Here is a 21,530-nt window from a genome sequence, read left to right as displayed (position 1 = left end):
CACTATCAGTTCCAGGCTCTGCCATTTGGCCTCTCCACAGCACTGTGTGTTTTCACCAAGGTGATGGCGGAAATTATGGTTCTCCTCCACAGATAGGGGGTGAGCATAATTCCATATCTGGACAATCTGCTGATAAAGGCATCGTCCAAGGAGAAGCTGTTACAGTCCATTCTTCTCACGACCCACCTGCTCAGGGAACACGGTAGGATCCTGAATCTTCCAAAATCAAATTTGGAGCCAACCAGGAGGTTGTCCTTTCTGGGAATGATCCTCCACACGGAAGTGCAGAGGGCGTTTCTTCCAGAGGAAAAAGCGTTGGTGATACAAACAATGGTCCGGGATGTCCTGAAGACAGCCCGGGTGTCGGTTCATCAGCGTATTTGCCTTCTGGGAAAGATGGTGGCCTCTTACGAGGCTCTACAGTACAGGAGGTTTTATGCTCGGTCCTTCCAACTGGATCTCCTGGACAATTGGTCGGGATCCCATCTACACATGCACCAGAGGATACGTCTGTCACCAAAGGCCAGGATTTCACTTCTCTGGTGGTTGCAACTGCCTCACCTCCTGGAGGGCCGCAGGTTCGGGATTCAGGACTGGATCCTTCTAACCACGGATGCAAGTCTCCGGGGCTGGGGCGCAGTCATGCAAGGGGAAACCTTCCAAGGAAGGTGGTCAAGTCTGGAAACCGGCCTACCGATAAACATTCTGGAACTAAGAGTCGCCTACAACGGTCTTCTCCAAGTGGCCCATCTTCTGAGAAATCGGGCCATTCAAGTGCAGTCGGACAATGTAACGACAGTGGTTTACATAAACCGACAGGGCGGAACGAAGAGCAGAGCTGCAATGTCAGAGGTGACAAGAATCATCCTCTGGGCAGAAAAACATGCGCTGGCACTGTCAGCAATTTTCATTCCGGTAGTAGACAACTGGGAAGCGGACTTCCTCAGCAGACACGATCTCCATCCAGGGAAGTGGGGTCTCCATCCGGAGGTGTTCACGGAGGTAACAGATCTTTGGGGCGTACCCCAAATCGACATGATGGCCTCTCGTCTCAACAAGAAGCTTCGGCGGTATTGTTCCAGGTCGAGGGACCCCCAAGCAGTGGTGGTGGACGCCCTAGTGACTCCGTGGGTGTTCCAGTCGGTGTATGTGTTTCCTCCACTTCCACTCATTCCAAGAGTTCTCAAATTCATAAGGAGAACAAGAGTTCAGGCAATCCTCATTGCTCCGGACTGGCCAAGAAGGGTTTGGTACGCGGATCTTCTGTATCTACAGCTAGAAGAGACGAGGCCTCTTCCTCTTCGGGAGGACCTGCTGCAGCAGGGGCCGTTCACCCATCAAGACTTACCACGGCTACGTTTGACGGTGTGGAGGTTGAACGCCAGATACTAGCTCGGAAGGGCATTCTGAACAAGGTTATTCCTACCCTGATACAGGCTAGGAAAGGAGTGACGTCTAAACATTACCATCGTATTTGGAAAAAATATGTAGCTTGGTGTGAATCCAAGAAGTTTCCTGCGGGGGAGTTTCAACTGGGACGTTTTCTCCTCTTCCTGCAAACAGGTGTGGATATGGGCCTGAGGTTAGGATCCATAAAGGTCCAAATTTCGGCCCTATCCATCTTCTTCCAGAAACAGTTGGCTGCCCTCCCTGAGATTCAGACTTTTTTGAAGGTAGTTCTGCACATCCAACCTCCCTTTGTACTGCCTACTGCGCCTTGGGATCTTAACGTGCTGTTGCAGTTCCTCCAGTCAGACTGGTTTGAGCCTCTGCAGGAGGTTGAGGTCAAGTTTCTCACGTGGAAGGCTGTCCCTTTGTTGGCCTTAGTTTCTGCTAGACGTGTGTCGCAGTTGGGGGCTTTGTCATGTAAAAGCCCATACTTGATCTTCCATGAAGACAGGGCAGAGCTTCGGACACGTCAGCAGTTTTTTCCGAAGGTTGTGTCGGCATTTCATATCAACCAACCTATTGTGGTGACAGTTGCGACTGACTCCTCAATTTCATCAAAGGCCTTAGATGTTGTAAGGCCTCTAAAAATCTATCTGAGGAGGACTGCTCGTCACAGAAAATCGGACTCGCTGTTTGTCCTGTATGATCCCCAAAAAATAGGGTGTCCTTCTTCTAAGCAGACGATCTCTCGCTGGATCAGGTTCACTATCCAGCATTCGTATTCTACAGCAGGATTGTCGTGTCCTACGTCTGTTAAGGCCCACTCTACTCGTAAGGTGGGGTCTACCTGGGCGGCTGCCCGGGGTGTCTCGGCGTTACAACTTTGCCGAGCAGCAACTTGGTCTGGGTCGAACACGTTTGCACAGTTCTACAAGTTCGATACTTTGGCCGCTGAGGACCTGAAGTTTGGTCAATCAGTTCTGCAGGAGCCTCCGCGCTCTCCCTCCCGTTCTGGGAGCTTTGGTACATCCCCATGGTACTAATGTGGACCCCAGCATCCTCTAGGACGTAAAAGAAAATAGGATTTCTCACGGTCCGTAGAGGATGCTGGGCGCCCACCCAACGCTTCGTTTTCCTGCTATCGTTATTTGGTTCAGTACAACTTCGTTTTAGTTGAGTTCTGCATTGTTACTTGGTAAGTAATGTTTCAGCGGTTGCTGAGTTTTCAAGCTCGTTAGCTTGACGTGCCTTGTATGTGTGAGCTGGTATGAATCTCACCACTATCTGTGTATAATCCTTCTCTCGAAGATGTCCGTCTCCTCGGGCACAGTTTCTAGACCGAGTCTGGTAGGAGGGGCATAGAGGGAGGAGCCAGCCCACACTCTCAAACTCTTAAAGTGCCAATGGCTCCTGGGGGACATGTCTATACCCCATGGTACTAATGTGGACCCCAGCATCCTCTACGGACTACGAAAAAAGGATTTACCAGTAAGTAACCAAAATCCTATTGTTACATTTATCTGTATGTTACATGTATCCGTATACATTTATCTGTATGTCACATGTATCTGTACGTTACATTTATCTGTATGTCACATGTATCTGTATACATTTATCTGTATGTCACATGTATCTGTTTACATTTATCTGTATGTTACATGTATCTGTATACATTTATCTGTATGTCAAATGTATCTGTATGTTACATGTATGTGTATGTTACATGTATCTGTATACATTTATCTGTATGTCACATGTATCTGTATGTTACATGTATGTGTACGTTTCATGTATCTGTATACATTTATCTGTATGTCACATGTATCTGTATGTTACACGTATGTGTATATTACATGTATCTGTATACATTTATCTGTATGTCACATGTATCTGTATGTTACATGTATCTGTATACATTTATCTGTATGTTACATGTATCTGTATACATTTATCTGTATGTCAAATGTATCTGTATGTTACATGTATGTGTATGTTACATGTATCTGTATACATTTATCTGTATGTCACATGTATCTGTATGTTACATGTATGTGTACGTTTCATGTATCTGTATACATTTATCTGTATGTCACATGTATCTGTATGTTACACGTATGTGTATATTACATGTATCTGTATACATTAATCTGTATGTCACATGTATCTGTATGTTACATGTATCTGTATACATTTATCTGTATGTCACATGTATCTGTACGTTACATTTATCTGTATGTTACATGTATCTGTATACATGTATCTGTATGTTACATGTATCTGTATACATTTATCTGTATGTCACATGTATGTGTATGCTACATGTATCTGTATACATTTATCTGTATGTTACATGTATGTGTATGTTACATGTATCTGTATACAGTTATCTGTATGTCACATGTATCTGTACGTTACATTTATCTGTATGTTTCATTTATCTGTATGTTACATGTATGTGTATGTTACATGTATCTGTATGTTACATATATCTGTATGTTTCATGTATCTGCATGTTTCATGTATCTGTATGTTACATGTATGTGTATGTTTCATGTATCTGTATGTTACATGTATCTGTATACATTTATCTGTATGTCACATGTATCTGTATGTTAAATTTATATGTACGTTACATGTATCTGTATGTTTCATGTACCTGTATGTTACACGTATTTGTATGTTAAATTTATATGTACGTTACATGTTTCATGTATCTGTATGTTACACGTATTTGTATGTTTCATGTATCTGTATGTCACATGTATCTGTATGTTACATGTATTTGTATGTTTCATGTATCTGTATGTCACATGTATCTGTATGTTACATGTATCTGTATGTTTCATGTGTCTGTATGTTTCATGTGTCTGTATGTTACATGTATCTGTATGTTACATGTGTCTGTATGTTTCATGTGTCTGTATGTTACATTTATCTGTATGTTACATGTATTTGTATGTTACATGTATCTGTATACATGTATCTGTATGTCACATGTATCTGTACGTTACATGTATGTGTATGTTACATGTATCTGTATACATTTATATGTATGTCACATGTATCTGTACGTTACGTGTATGTTACATGTATGTGTATGTTACATGTATCTGTATGTCACATGTATCTGTATATCACATGTATCTGTATATCACATGTATCTGTATGTTACATGTGTCTGTATGTTTCATGTATTTGTATGTCACATGTATCTGTATATCACATGTATCTGTATGTTACATGTGTCTGTATGTTTCATGTATCTCATTAAGTACTGATGATTTGGAAGTGAGTCTGCCTAGTCCCGATGTATTATGTGTGATATAACAGGAAGCGCCAGTTCTTGCTTTTAGTTCTCTTTGCAGCGTTGATAGTCAGCCATATAACGCTATGGGCTGTACTGCGCTCCCCTGCCCTTCACGCCTCCTCTCCAGCAAACCACTGATGTAATTGTCACCAGTGGGGCCAGTGCGGATGTGATATATACACCCCTGACCTGTCCCTGTAACTGTATAATAGTGTGTCGTGATATATACACCCCTGACCTGTCCCTGTAACTGTATAATAGTGTGTCGTGATATATACACCCCTGACCTGTCCCTGTAGCGGTATAATAGTGTGTTGTGATATATAAACCCCTGACCTATAGTGTGTCATTACCTGTGCCTGTGCAGCAGCCTCATACCGTCATTACTCAGAGCCGCATGTGATAATAACATGTTACCGCGGGGCAGGGGGGCGCAGGTGGGGTTCATCTTCTCCAAAGCTGGAAACTCCTGGGGTCAGAAAGGACAAAAACACAGCACCCAGCTTATTATATAGGTATGACATACAGGTGATAACTGGCACCCAGCATATTATATAGGTATGACATGCAGGTGATAACTGGCACATATTATATAGGTATGACATACAGGTGATAACTGGCACCCAGCTTATTATAAAGGTATGACATACAGGTGATAACTGGCACCGAGCTTATTATATAGGTATGACATACAGGTGATAACTGGCACCCAGCTTATTATAAAGGTATGACATACAGGTGATAACTGGCACCAAGCTTATTATATAGGTATGACATACAGGTGATAACTGGCACCCAGCTTATTATAAAGGTATGACATACAGGTGATAACTGGCACCGAGCTTATTATATAGGTATGACATACAGGTGATAACTGGCACCCAGCTTATTATAAAGGTATGACATACAGGTGATAACTGGCACCGAGCTTATTATATAGGTATGACATACAGGTGATAACTGGCACCCAGCTTATTATAAAGGTATGACATACAGGTGATAACTGGCACCCAGCTTATTATATAGGTATGACATACAGGTGATAACTGGCACCCAGCTTATTATAAAGGTATGACATACAGGTGATAACTGGCACCCAGCTTATTATATAGGTATGACATACAGGTGATAACTGGCACCCAGCTTATTATATAGGTATGACATACAGGTGATAACTGGCACCCAGCTTATTATAAAGGTATGACATACAGGTGATAACTGGCACCCAGCTTATTATATAGGTATGACATACAGGTGATAACTGGCACCCAGCTTATTATATAGGTATGACATACAGGTGATAACTGGCACCCAGCTTATTATAAAGGTATGACATACAGGTGATAACTGGCACCCAGCTTATTATATAGGTATGACATGCAGGTGATAACTGACACATATTATATAGGTATGACATGCAGGTGATAACTGCCACATATTATATAGGTATGACATACAGGTGATAACTGGCACATATTATATAGGTATGACATACAGGTGATAACTGGCACCCAGCTTATTATAAAGGTATGACATACAGGTGATAACTGGCACTGAGCTTATTATATAGGTATGACATACAGGTGATAACTGGCACCCAGCTTATTATAAAGGTATGACATACAGGTGATAACTGGCACCCAGCTTATTATATAGGTATGACATACAGGTGATAACTGGCACCCAGCTTATTATATAGGTATGACATACAGGTGATAACTGGCACCCAGCTTATTATATAGGTATGACATGCAGGTGATAACTGCCACATATTATATAGGTATGACATGCAGGTGATAACTGCCACATATTATATAGGTATGACATACAGGTGATAACTGGCACATATTATATAGGTATGACATACAGGTGATAACTGGCACCCAGCTTATTATAAAGGTATGACATACAGGTGATAACTGGCACCCAGCTTATTATAAAGGTATGACATACAGGTGATAACTGGCACCCAGCTTATTATATAGGTATGACATACAGGTGATAACTGGCACCCAGCATATTATATAGGTATGACATACAGGTGATAACTGGCACATATTATATAGGTATGACATACAGGTGATAAATGGCACATATTATATAGGTATGACATACAGGTGATAACTGGCACCCAGCTTATTATAAAGGTATGACATACAGGTGATAACTGGCACATATTATATAGGTATGACATACAGGTGATAACTGGCACATATTATATAGGTATGACATACAGGTGATAACTGGCACCCAGCTTATTATAAAGGTATGACTTACAGGTGATAACTGGCACCCAGCATATTATAAAGGTATGACATACAGGTGATAACTGGCACCCAGCAATTTATATAGGTATGACATACAGGTGATAACTGGCACATATTATATAGGTATGACATACAGGTGATAACTGGCACCCAGCATATTATATAGGTATGACATACAGGTGATAACTGGCACCCAGCATATTATATAGGTATGACATACAGGTGATAACTGGCACCCAGCATATTATATAGGTATGACATACAGGTGATAACTGGCACCCAGCAATTTATATAGGTATGACATACAGGTGATAACTGGCACATATTATATAGGTATGACATACAGGTGATAACTGGCACCCAGCATATTATATAGGTATGACATACAGGTGATAACTGGCACCCAACATATTATATAGGTATGACATACAGGTGATAACTGGCACCCAGCATATTATATAGGTATGACATACAGGTGATAACTGGCACCCAGCAATTTATATAGGTATGACATACAGGTGATAACTGGCACCCAGCAATTTATATAGGTATGACATACAGGTGATAACTGGCACATATTATATAGGTATGACATACAGGTGATAACTGGCACCCAGCATATTATATAGGTATGACATACAGGTGATAACTGGCACATATTATATAGGTATGACATGCAGGTGATAACTGGCACATATTATATAGGTATGACATACAGGTGATAACTGGCACCCAGCATATTATATAGGTATGACATACAGGTGATAACTGGCACATATTATATAGGTATGACATGCAGGTGATAACTGGCACATATTATATAGGTATGACATGCAGGTGATAACTGGCACATATTATATAGGTATGACATGCAGGTGATAACTGGCACATATTATATAGGTATGACATACAGGTGATAACTGGCACATATTATATAGGTATGACATGCAGGTGATAACTGGCACATATTATATAGGTATGACATACAGGTGATAACTGGCACATATTATATAGGTATGACATGCAGGTGATAACTGGCACATATTATATAGGTATGACATACAGGTGATAACTGGCACCCAGCATATTATATAGGTACGACATGCAGGTGATAACTGGCACATATTATATAGGTATGACATACAGGTGATAACTGGCACATATTATATAGGTATGACATACAGGTGATAACTGGCACCCAGCATATTATATAGGTATGACATACAGGTGATAACTGGCACCCAGCATATTATATAGGTATGACATACAGGTGATAACTGGCACCCAGCATATTATATAGGTATGACATACAGGTGATAACTGGCACCCAGCATATTATATAGGTATGACATACAGGTGATAACTGGCACATATTATATAGGTATGACATACAGGTGATAACTGGCACATATTATATAGGTATGACATACAGGTGATAACTGGCACATATTATATAGGTATGACATACAGGTGATAACTGGCACCCAGCATATTATATAGGTATGACATACAGGTGATAACTGGCACATATTATATAGGTATGACATACAGGTGATAACTGGCACCCAGCATATTATATAGGTATGACATACAGGTGATAACTGGCACCCAGCATATTATATAGGTATGACATACAGGTGATAACTGGCACCCAGCATATTATATAGGTATGACATACAGGTGATAACTGGCACCCAGCAATTTATATAGGTATGACATACAGGTGATAACTGGCACATATTATATAGGTATGACATACAGGTGATAACTGGCACCCAGCATATTATATAGGTATGACATACAGGTGATAACTGGCACCCAGCATATTATATAGGTATGACATACAGGTGATAACTGGCACCCAGCATATTATATAGGTATGACATACAGGTGATAACTGGCACCCAGCAATTTATATAGGTATGACATACAGGTGATAACTGGCACCCAGCAATTTATATAGGTATGACATACAGGTGATAACTGGCACATATTATATAGGTATGACATACAGGTGATAACTGGCACCCAGCATATTATATAGGTATGACATACAGGTGATAACTGGCACATATTATATAGGTATGACATGCAGGTGATAACTGGCACATATTATATAGGTATGACATACAGGTGATAACTGGCACCCAGCATATTATATAGGTATGACATACAGGTGATAACTGGCACATATTATATAGGTATGACATGCAGGTGATAACTGGCACATATTATATAGGTATGACATGCAGGTGATAACTGGCACATATTATATAGGTATGACATGCAGGTGATAACTGGCACATATTATATAGGTATGACATACAGGTGATAACTGGCACATATTATATAGGTATGACATGCAGGTGATAACTGGCACATATTATATAGGTATGACATACAGGTGATAACTGGCACATATTTATAGGTATGACATGCAGGTGATAACTGGCACATATTATATAGGTATGACATACAGGTGATAACTGGCACCCAGCATATTATATAGGTACGACATGCAGGTGATAACTGGCACATATTATATAGGTATGACATACAGGTGATAACTGGCACATATTATATAGGTATGACATACAGGTGATAACTGGCACCCAGCATATTATATAGGTATGACATACAGGTGATAACTGGCACCCAGCATATTATATAGGTATGACATACAGGTGATAACTGGCACCCAGCATATTATATAGGTATGACATACAGGTGATAACTGGCACCCAGCATATTATATAGGTATGACATACAGGTGATAACTGGCACATATTATATAGGTATGACATACAGGTGATAACTGGCACATATTATATAGGTATGACATACAGGTGATAACTGGCACCCAGCATATTATATAGGTATGACATACAGGTGATAACTGGCACATATTATATAGGTATGACATACAGGTGATAACTGGCACCCAGCATATTGTATAGGTATGGCATACAGGTGACAACTGGCACATATTATATAGGTATGACATACAGGTGATAACTGGCACCCAGCATATTGTATAGGTATGGCATACAGGTGACAACTGGCACATATTATAAAGGTATGACATACAGGTGATAACTGGCACCCAGCATATTATATAGGTATGACATACAGGTGATAACTGGCACCCAGCATATTATATAGGTATGACATACAGGTGATAACTGGCACATATTATATAGGTATGACATACAGGTGATAACTGGCACATATTATATAGGTATGACATACAGGTGATAACTGGCACCCAGCATATTGTATAGGTACGACATATAGGTGACAACTGGCACATATTATATAGGTATGACATACAGGTGATAACTGGCACATATTATATAGGTATGACATACAGGTGATAACTGGCACATATTATATAGGTATGACATACAGGTGATAACTGGCACATATTATATAGGTATGACATGCAGGTGATAACTTGCACATATTATATAGGTATGACAATACAGGTGATAACTGGCACATATTATATAGGTATGACATACAGGTGATAACTGGCACCCAGCTTATTATATAGGTATGACATACAGGTGATAACTGGCACCCAGCATATTATATAGGTATGACATACAGGTGATAACTGGCACATATTATATAGGTATGACATACAGGTGATAACTGGCACCCAGCATATTATATAGGTATGACATACATGTGATAACTGGCACCCAGCATATTATATAGGTATGACATACAGGTGATAACTGGCACATATTATATAGGTATGACATACAGGTGATAACTGGCACATATTATATAGGTATGACATGCAGGTGATAACTTGCACATATTATATAGGTATGACATACAGGTGATAACTGGCACATATTATATAGGTATGACATACAGGTGATAACTGGCACCCAGCATATTATATAGGTATGACATACAGGTGATAACTGGCACCCAGCATATTATATAGGTGTGACATACAGGTGATAACTGGCACATATTATATAGGTATGACATACAGGTGATAACTGGCACCCAGCATATTATATAGGTATGACATACATGTGATAACTGGCACCCAGCATATTATATAGGTATGACATGCAGGTGATAACTGGCACATATTATATAGGTATGACATACATGTGATAACTGCCACCCAGTATATTATATAGGTATGACATACATGTGATAACTGGCACCCAGCATATTATATAGGTATGACATACAGGTGACAACTGGCACATATTATATAGATATGACATACAGGTGATAACTGGCACATATTATATAGGTATGACATACAGGTGACAACTGGCACCAAGCATATTATATAGGTATGACATACAGGTGATAACTGGCACCAGCATATTATATAGGTATGACATACAGGTGATAAGTGCCACATATTATATAGGTATGACATACAGGTGACAACTGGCACATATTACATAGGTATGACATGCAGGTGATAACTGGCACATATTATATAGGTATGACATACAGGTGACAACTGACACCCAGCATATTATATAGGTATGGCATACAGGTGATGACTGGCACATATTATATAGGTATGACATACAGGTGATGACTGGCACATATTATATAGGTATGACATACAGCTGATAACTTGCACATATTATATAGGTATGATATACAGGTGATAACTGGCACATATTATACAGGTATGACATACAGGTGATATCTGGCACCCAGCATATTATATATGTATGACATACAGGTGATAACTGCCACATATTATATAGGTATGACATACAGGTGATAACTGGCACCCAGCATATTATATAGGTATGACATACAGGTGATAACTGGCACATATTATAAAGGTATGACATACAGGTGATAACTGGCACATATTATATAGGTATGACATACAGGTGATAACTGGCACCCAATATATTATATAGGTATGACATACAGGTGATAACTGGCACCCAGCATATTATATAGGTATGACATACAGGTGATAACTGGCACCATCATATTATATAGGTATGACATACAGGTGATAACTGCCACATATTATATAGGTATGACATGCAGGTGATAACTGGCACATATTATATAGGTATGACATACATGTGATAACTGCCACCCAGTATATTATATAGGTATGACATACATGTGATAACTGGCACCCAGCATATTATATAGGTATGACATACAGGTGACAACTGGCACATATTATATAGGTATGACATACAGGTGATAACTGGCACATATTATATAGGTATGGCATACAGGTGATAACTGGCACCCAGCATATTTTATAGGTATGAAAATAAGAATTTACTTACCGATAATTCTATTTCTCGTAGTCCGTAGTGGATGCTGGGGACTCCGTCAGGACCATGGGGTTTAGCGGCTCCGCAGGAGACAGGGCACAATAATAAAAGCTTTAGGATCAGGTGGTGTGCACTGGCTCCTCCCCCTATGACCCTCCTCCAAGCCTCAGTTAGGATACTGTGCCCGGACGAGCGTGCATAATAAGGAAGGATATTGAATCCCGGGTAAGACTCATACCAGCCACACCAATCACACCGTACAACCTGTGATCTGAACCCAGTTAACAGTATGATAACAACGAAGGAGCCTCTGAAAAGATGGCTCACAACAAGAATAACCAGATTTTTGTAACAATAACTATGTACAAGTATTGCAGACAATCCGCACTTGGGATGGGCGCCCAGCATCCACTACGGACTACGAGAAATAGAATTATCGGTAAGTAAATTCTTATTTTCTCTAACGTCCTAAGTGGATGCTGGGGACTCCGTCAGGACCATGGGGATTATACCAAAGCTCCCAAACGGGCGGGAGAGTGCGGATGACTCTGCAGCACCGAATGAGAGAACTCCAGGTCCTCCTCAGTCAGGGTGTGCCCCTGACCAAGTAGCAGCTCGGCAAAGTTGTAAAGCCGAGACCCCTCGGGCAGCCGCCCAAGATGAGCCCACTTCCTTGTGGAATGGGCTTTTACTGATTTTGGCTGTGGCAAGCCTGCCACAGAATGTGCAAGCTGAATTGTACTACAAATCCAGCGAGCAATCGTCTGTTTAGAAGCAGGAACACCCATCTTGTTGGGTGCATACAGACTAAACAGCGAGTCAGATTTTCTGACTCCAGTCATCCTGGAAACATATATTTTCAGGGCCCTGACAACGTCAAGTAACTTGGAGTCCTCCAAGTCCCTAGTAGCCGCAGGTACCACAATAGGTTGGTTCATGTGAAAAACAGAAAACACCTTAAGGAGAAATTGAGGACGAGTCCTCAATTCTGCCCTGTCAGAATGAAAAATTAAGTAAGGGCTTTTATATGATAAAGCCGCCCATTCTGACACACGCCTGGCTGAAGCCAGGGCTAATAGAATCTTCACCTTCCATGTGAAATATTTTAATTCCACAGTGGTGAGTGGATCAAACCAATGTGACTTTAGGCAACTCAAAACAACATTGAGATCCCAAGGTGCCACTGGGGGCACAAAAGGAGGCTGTATATGCAGTACCCCTTTTACAAACGTCTGAACTTCAGGCACTGAAGCCAGTTCTTTCTGGAAGAAATTCGACAGGGTCGAAATTTGAACCTTAATGGACCCTAATTTTAGGCCCATAGACAGTCCTGTTTTCAGGAAATGTAGGAACGACCCAGTTGGAATTCCTCTGTAGGGACCTTCTTGGCCTCACACCACGCAACATATTTTCGCCAAATGCGGTGAAAATGTTTTGCGGTTACATCCTTCCTGGCTTCGACCAGGGTAGGGATGACTTCATCTGGAATGCCCTTTCAGGATCCGGCGTTCAACTGCCATGCCGTCAAACGCAGCCGCGGTAAGTCTTGGAACAGACAAGGCCCCTGCTGGAGCAGGTCCTTTCTTAAAGGTAGAGGCCACGGTTCTTCCGTGAGCATCTCTTGAAGTTCCGGGTACCAAGTCCTTCTTGACCCATCCGGAACCACGAGTATCGTTCTTACTCATCTCCTTCTTATGATTCTCAGTACTTTTGGTATGAGATGCATAGGAGGGAACACATACCCTGACTGGTACACCCACAGTGTTACCAGAGCGTCCACCGCTATTGCCTGAGGGTCCCTTGACCTGGCGCAATATTTGTCTAGTTTTTTGTTCAGGCGGGACGCCAACATGTCCACCTTTGGTTTTTCCCAACGGTTTACAATCATGTGGAAGACTTCCCGCTGAAGTCCCCACTCTCCCGGGTGGAGGTTATGCCTGCTGAGGAAGTCTGCTTCCCAGTTTTCCACTCCCGGAATTAACACTGCTGAGAGTGTTATCACATGATTTTTCGCCCAGCGAAGAATCCTTGCAGTTTCTGCCATTTCCCTCCTGCTTCATGTGCCGCCCTGTCTGTTTACGTGTGACTGCTCCCCAGCCACTCAGGCTGGCATCCGTGGTCACCAGGACCCAGTCCTGAATGTCGAATCTGCGGCCCTTTTATAGATGAGCACTCTGCAGCCACCGCAGAAGAAAACACCCTTGTCCTTGGAGACAGGGTTATCCGCTGATGCATCTGAAGATGCGATCCGGACCATTTTCCCAGCAGATTCCACTGAAAAGTTCTTGCGTGAAATCTACCGAATGGGATCGCTTTGTAAGAAACCACCATTTTTCACAGGACCCTTGTGCAATGATGCACTGATACTTTTCCTGGTTTTAGGAGGTTCCTGACTAGCTCGGATAACTCCCTGGCCTTCCGGGAGAAAACATCCTTTTCTGGACTGTGTCCAGAATCATTCCTAGGAACATTAGACGTGTCGTCGGAAAAAGCTGCGATTTTGGAATATTTAGAATCCACTCGTGCTGTCGTAGAACTACTTGAGATAGTGCTACTCCGACCGCCAACTGTTCTCTGGACCTTGCCCTTATCAGGAAAGCGTCCATATTTCTTTTAGGAAGAATCATCATTTCGGCCATTACCATGGTAAAGACCCGGGGTGCCGTGGACAATCCAAACGGCAGCGTCTGAACTGATAGTGACAGTTCTGTATCACGAACCAGAGATACCCTTGGTGAGAAGGGCAAAATTTGGACATGTAGGTAAGCGTCTCTGATATCCAGTGACACCATATCGTCCTGGTTCGCTATCACTGCTCTGAGTGACTCCATCTTGATTTGAACCCTTGTATGTAATTGTTCAAATCTTTTAGATCTCACCGAGCCGTTTGGCTTCAGTACCACAATATAGTGTGGAATAATACCCCTTCCCTTGTTGTAGGAGGGGTACTTTGATTATCACCTGCTGGGAATACAGCCTGTGAATTTTTTCCCAATACTGCCTCCCTGTCGGAGGGAGACGTTGGTAAAGCAGACTTCAGGAACTTGTGAGGGGAAGACGTCTCGAATTTCCAATGTACACCTGGGATACTACGTGTAGGATCCAGGAGTCCACTTGCGAGTGAGCCCACTGCGTGCTGAAACTCTTGAGATGACCCCCCACCGCACCTGAGTCCGCTTGTATGGCCCCAGCGTCATGCTGCGGACTTGGCAGAAGCTGTGGAGGACTTCTGTTCCTGGGAATGGGCTGCCTGCTGCAGTCTTCTTCCCTTTCCTCTAACCCTGGGCAGATATGACTGGCCTTTTGCCCGCCTGCCTTTATGGGTACGAAAGGACTGAGACTGAAAAGACTGTGTCCTTTTCTGCTGAGATGTGACTTGGGGTAACAAAAGTGGATTTTCCAGCTGTTGCCATGGCCACCAGGTCCGATGGACCGCCCCTTTATACGGCAATACTTCCATGTGCCGTCTGGAATCTGCATCACCTGACCACTGTCATGTCTATAAACATCGTCTGGCAGATATGGACATCACATCTACTCTTGATGCCAGAATGCAAATATCCCTCTGCGCATCTCACATATATAGAAATGCATCCTTAAAATGCTCTATAGTCAATAAAATATTGTTCCTGTCAAGGGTATCAATATTTTCAGTCAGGAAATCCGACCAAGCCACCCCAGCTCTGCACATCCAGGCTGAGGCGATTGTATGTGTGTATATACTTTTTAGGATATTTTTCAGCTTCCTATCAGCTGGCTCTTTGAGGGCGGCCGTATCTGGAGACGGTAACGCCACTTGTTTTTATAAGCGTGTGAGCGCCTTATCCACCCTAAGGTGTGTTTCCCAACTCGCCCTCACTTCTGGCGGGAAAAGGTATACCTCCAATAATTTTCTATCGGAGGAAACCCACGTATCATCACACACTTTAATTTATCTGATTCAGGAAAAACTACAAGTAGATTATTCCCACCCTACATAATACCCTTATTTGTGGTACTTGTAGTATCAGAAATATGTAACACCTCCTTCATTGCCCTTAACATGTAACGTGTGGCCCTAAAGGAAAATACGTTTGTTTCTTCACCGTCGACACTGAAGTCAGTGTCAGTGTCTGTGTCTGTGTCGACCAACTGAGGTAAATGGGCGTTTTTACAAGCCCCTGACGGTGTCTGAGACGCCTGGACAGGTACTAATTTGTTTGCCGGCCGTCTCATGTCGTCAACCGACCTTGCATCGTGTTGACATTATCACGTAATTCCTAAATAAGCCATCCATTCCGGTGTCGACTCCCTAGAGAGTGACATCACCAATACAGGCAATTTGCTCCGCCTCCTCACCAACATCGTCCTCCTACATGTCGACACACACGTACCGACACACAGCACACACACAGGGAATGCTCTGATAGAGGACAGGACCCCACTAGCCCTTTGGGGAGACAGAGGGAGAGTTTGCCAGCACACACCAAAAACGCTATAATTATACAGGGACAACCCCTTATACAAGTGTTTTCCCTTATAGCATTTTCACATGTAATCATATCGCCAAATAAGTGCCCCCCCTCTCTGATTTAACCCTGTTTCTGTAGTGCAGTGCAGGGGAGAGCCTGGGAGCCTTCCTCACAGCAGAGCTGAGCAGGAAAATGGCGCCGTGTGCTGAGGAGAATAGGCCCCGCCCCCTAAAACGGCGGGCTCTTCTCCCGGAGTTTGTGAGATCTGGCAGGGGTTAAATACATCCATATAGCCTCAAGGGCTATATGTGATGTATTTTAGCCATAAAAAAGGTATAATACATTGCTGCCCAGGGCGCCCCCCCCAGCGCCCTGCACCCTCAGTGACCGCTGGTATGAAATGTGCTGACAACAATGGCGCACAGCTGCAGTGCTGTGCGCTACCTTATGAAGACTGAAAGTCTTCTGCCGCCTGTTTCTGGACCTCTGGACCTCTTCAACTTCGGCATCTGCAAGGGGGATCGGCGGCACGGCTCCGGGACGAACCCCAGGGTGAGACCTGTGTTCCGACTCCCTCTGGAGCTAATGGTGTCCAGTAGCCTAAGAAGCAAATCCATCCTGCACGCAGGTGAGTTTACTTCTCTCCCCTAAGTCCCTCGTAGCAGTGAGCCTGTTGCCAGCAGGACTCACTGAAAATAAAAAACCTAACTTAAACTTTTATTCTAAGCAGCTCAGGAGAGCCACCTAGATTGCACCCTTCTCGGCCGGGCACAAAGATCTAACTGAGGCTTGGAGGAGGGTCATAGGGGGAGGAGCCAGTGCACACCACCTGATCCTAAAGCTTTAATTATTGTGCCCTGTCTCCTGCGGAGCCGCTAAACCCCATGGTCCTGACGGAGTCCCCAGCATCCACTTAGGACGTTAGAGAAATACAGGAGATAACTGGCACATATTATATAGGTATGGCATACAGGTGATGACTGGCACATATTATATAGGTATGACATACAGGTGATGACTGGCACATATTATATAGGTATGACATACATGTGATAACTGGCACCCAGCATATTATATAGGTATGACATACAGGTGACAACTGGCACATATTATATAGGTATGACATACAGGTGATAACTGGCACATATTATAGAGGTATGACATACAGGTGATAACTGGCACCCAGCATATTATATAGGTATGACATACAGGTGATAACTGGCACATATTATATAGGTAGGACATACAGGTGATGACTGGCACATATTATATAGGTATGACATACAGGTGATGGCACCCAGCATATTATATAGGTATGACATACAGGTGATAACTGGCACATATTATATAGGTATGACATACAGGTGATAAATGACACATATTATATAGGTATGACATACAGGTGATAACTGGCACATATTATATAGGTATGACATACAGGTGATAACTGGCACATATTATATAGGTATGACATACAGGTGATAACTGGCACATATTATATAGGTATGACATACAGGTGATAACTGGCACCCAATATATTATATAGGTATGACATACAGGTGATAACTGGCACCATCATATTATATAGGTATGACATACAGGTGATAACTGCCACATATTATATAGGTATGACATGCAGGTGATAACTGGCACATATTATATAGGTATGACATACATGTGATAACTGCCACCCAGTATATTATATAGGTATGACATACATGTGATAACTGGCACACAGCATATTATATAGGTATGACATACAGGTGACAACTGGCACATATTATATAGGTATGACATACAGGTGATAACTGGCACATATTATATAGGTATGGCATACAGGTGATAACTGGCACCCAGCATATTTTATAGGTATGAAATACAGGTGATAACTGGCACATATTATATAGGTATGGCATACAGGTGATGAATGGCACATATTATATAGGTATGACATACAGGTGATGACTGGCACATATTATATAGGTATGACATACATGTGATAACTGGCACCCAGCATATTATATAGGTATGACATACAGGTGATAACTGGCACATATTATAGAGGTATGACATACAGGTGATAACTGGCACCCAGCATATTATATAGGTATGACATACAGGTGATAACTGGCACATATTATAAAGGTATGACATACAGGTGATGACTGGCACATATTATATAGGTATGACATACAGGTGATAACTGGCAGCCAGCATATTATATAGGTATGACATACAGGAGATAACTGGCACATATTATATAGGTATGACATACATGTGATAACTGGCACCCAGCATATTATATAGGTATGACATACAGGTGATAACTGGCACATATTATATAGGTAGGACATACAGGTGATGACTGGCACATATTATATAGGTATGACATACAGGTGATAACTGGCACATATTATATAGGTATGACATACAGGTGATAAATGACACATATTATATAGGTATGACATACAGGTGATAACTGGCACATATTATATAGGTATGACATACAGGTGATAACTGGCACATATTATATAGGTATGACATACAGGTGATAACTGGCACCCAGCATATTATATAGGTATGACATGCAGGTGATAACTGCCACATATTATATAGGTATGACATGCAGGTGATAACTGGCACATATTATATAGGTATGACATACAGGTGATAACTGGCACATATTATATAGGTACTACATACAGGTGATAACTGGCACCCAGCTTATTATATAGGTATGACATACAGGTGATAACTGGCACCCAACATATTATATAGGTATGACCTACAGGTGATAACTGGCACCCAGCTTATTATATAGGTATGACATACAGGTGATAACTGGCACCCAGCATATTATATAGGTATGACATACAGGTGATAACTGGCACATATTATATAGGTATGACATACAGGTGATAACTAGCACCCAGCATATTATATAGGTATGACATACAGGTGATAACTGGCACATATTATATAGGTATGACATACAGGTGATAACTGGCACCCAGCATATTATATAGGTATGACATACAGGTGATAACTGGCACATATTATATAGGTATGACATACAGGTGATAACTGGCACATATTATAAAGGTATGACATACAGGTGATAACTGGCACATATTATATAGGTATGACATACAGGTGATAACTGGCACCCAACATATTATATAGGTATGACCTACAGGTGATAACTGGCACCCAGCTTATTATATAGGTATGACATACAGGTGATAACTGGCACCCAGCATATTATATAGGTATGACATACAGGTGATAACTGGTACATATTATATAGGTATGACATACAGGTGATAACTGGCACCCAGCATATTATATAGGTATGACATGCAGGTGATAACTGCCACATATTATATAGGTATGACATGCAGGTGATAACTGCCACATATGATATAGGTATGACATACAGGTGATAACTGGCACATATTATATAGGTATGACATACAGGTGATGACTGGCACATATTATATAGGTATGACATACAGGTGATAACTGGCACATATTATATAGGTATGACATACAGGTGATAACTGGCACATATTATATAGGTATGACATACAGGTGATAACTGGCACATATTATATAGGTATGACATGCAGGTGATAACTGGCACATATTATATAGGTATGACATACAGGTGATGACTGGCACATATTATATAGGTATGACATACAGGTGATAACTGGCACATATTATATAGGTATGACATACAGGTGATAACTGGCACATATTATATAGGTATGACATACAGGTGATAACTGGCACATATTATAAAGGTATGACATACAGGTGATGACTGGCACATATTATATAGGTATGAAATACAGGTGATAACTGGCAGCCAGCATATTATATAGGTATGACATACAGGAGATAACTGGCACATATTATATAGGTATGACATACAGGTGATGACTGGCACATATTATATAGGTATGACATACAGGTGATAACTGGCACCCAGCATATTATATAGGTATGACATACAGGTGATAACTGGCACATATTATATAGGTATGACATACAGGTGATAACTGGCACATATTATATAGGTTTGACATACAGGTGATAACTGGCACATATTATATAGGTATGACATACAGGTGATGACTGGCACATATTATATAGGTATGACATACAGGTGATAACTGGCACCCAGCATATTATATAGGTATGACATACAGGTGATAACTGGCACCCAACATATTATATAGGTATGACCTACAGGTGATAACTGGCACCCAGCTTATTATATAGGTATGACATACAGGTGATAACTGGCACCCAGCATATTATATAGGTATGACATACAGGTGATAACTGGCACATATTATATAGGTACTACATACAGGTGATAACTGGCACCCAGCTTATTATATAGGTATGACATACAGGTGATAACTGGCACCCAACATATTATATAGGTATGACCTACAGGTGATAACTGGCACCCATTTATTATATAGGTATGACATACAGGTGATAACTGGCACCCAGCATATTATATAGGTATGACATACAGGTGATAACTGCCACATATTATATAGGTATGACATACAGGTGATAACTAGCACCCAGCATATTATATAGGTATGACATACAGGTGATAATTGGCACATATTATATAGGTATGACATACAGGTGATAACTGGCACATATTATATAGGTATGACATACAGGTGATAACTTGCACATATTATATAGGTATGACATACAGGAGATAACTGGCACCCAGCATATTATATAGGTATGACATACAGGTGATAACTGGCACATATTATAAAGGTAT

General features: G+C 41.6%; 1 protein-coding gene across 2 annotated transcripts in view; it reads right to left on the bottom strand.

Moving 5' to 3' along the window:
• LOC134995072 (dedicator of cytokinesis protein 3-like) overlaps positions 1 to 5,191 on the bottom strand; it is an 84,822-nt gene extending 79,631 nt beyond the window's left edge. The window contains exon 1 of one of the 2 annotated variants that reach the window (XM_063951050.1): positions 5,050 to 5,191. In XM_063951050.1, the coding sequence (XP_063807120.1) occupies positions 5,050 to 5,144 (95 nt within the window). In that variant the 5' untranslated portion in view covers positions 5,145 to 5,191. The remainder of the gene's footprint in view (positions 1 to 5,049) is intronic. The other variant, XM_063951048.1, reaches the window with a different exon arrangement.
• Between the last annotated feature and the right edge of the window lie 16,339 nt (positions 5,192 to 21,530).

This window comes from Pseudophryne corroboree, unplaced genomic scaffold (genome assembly GCF_028390025.1).
Source record: "Pseudophryne corroboree isolate aPseCor3 unplaced genomic scaffold, aPseCor3.hap2 scaffold_1361, whole genome shotgun sequence".
NCBI classification, from domain to species: Eukaryota; Metazoa; Chordata; class Amphibia; order Anura; family Myobatrachidae; genus Pseudophryne; species Pseudophryne corroboree.
The sequence above is the reverse complement of the archived record's forward strand: the minus strand, read 5'-3'. Positions and strand labels throughout refer to the sequence as shown.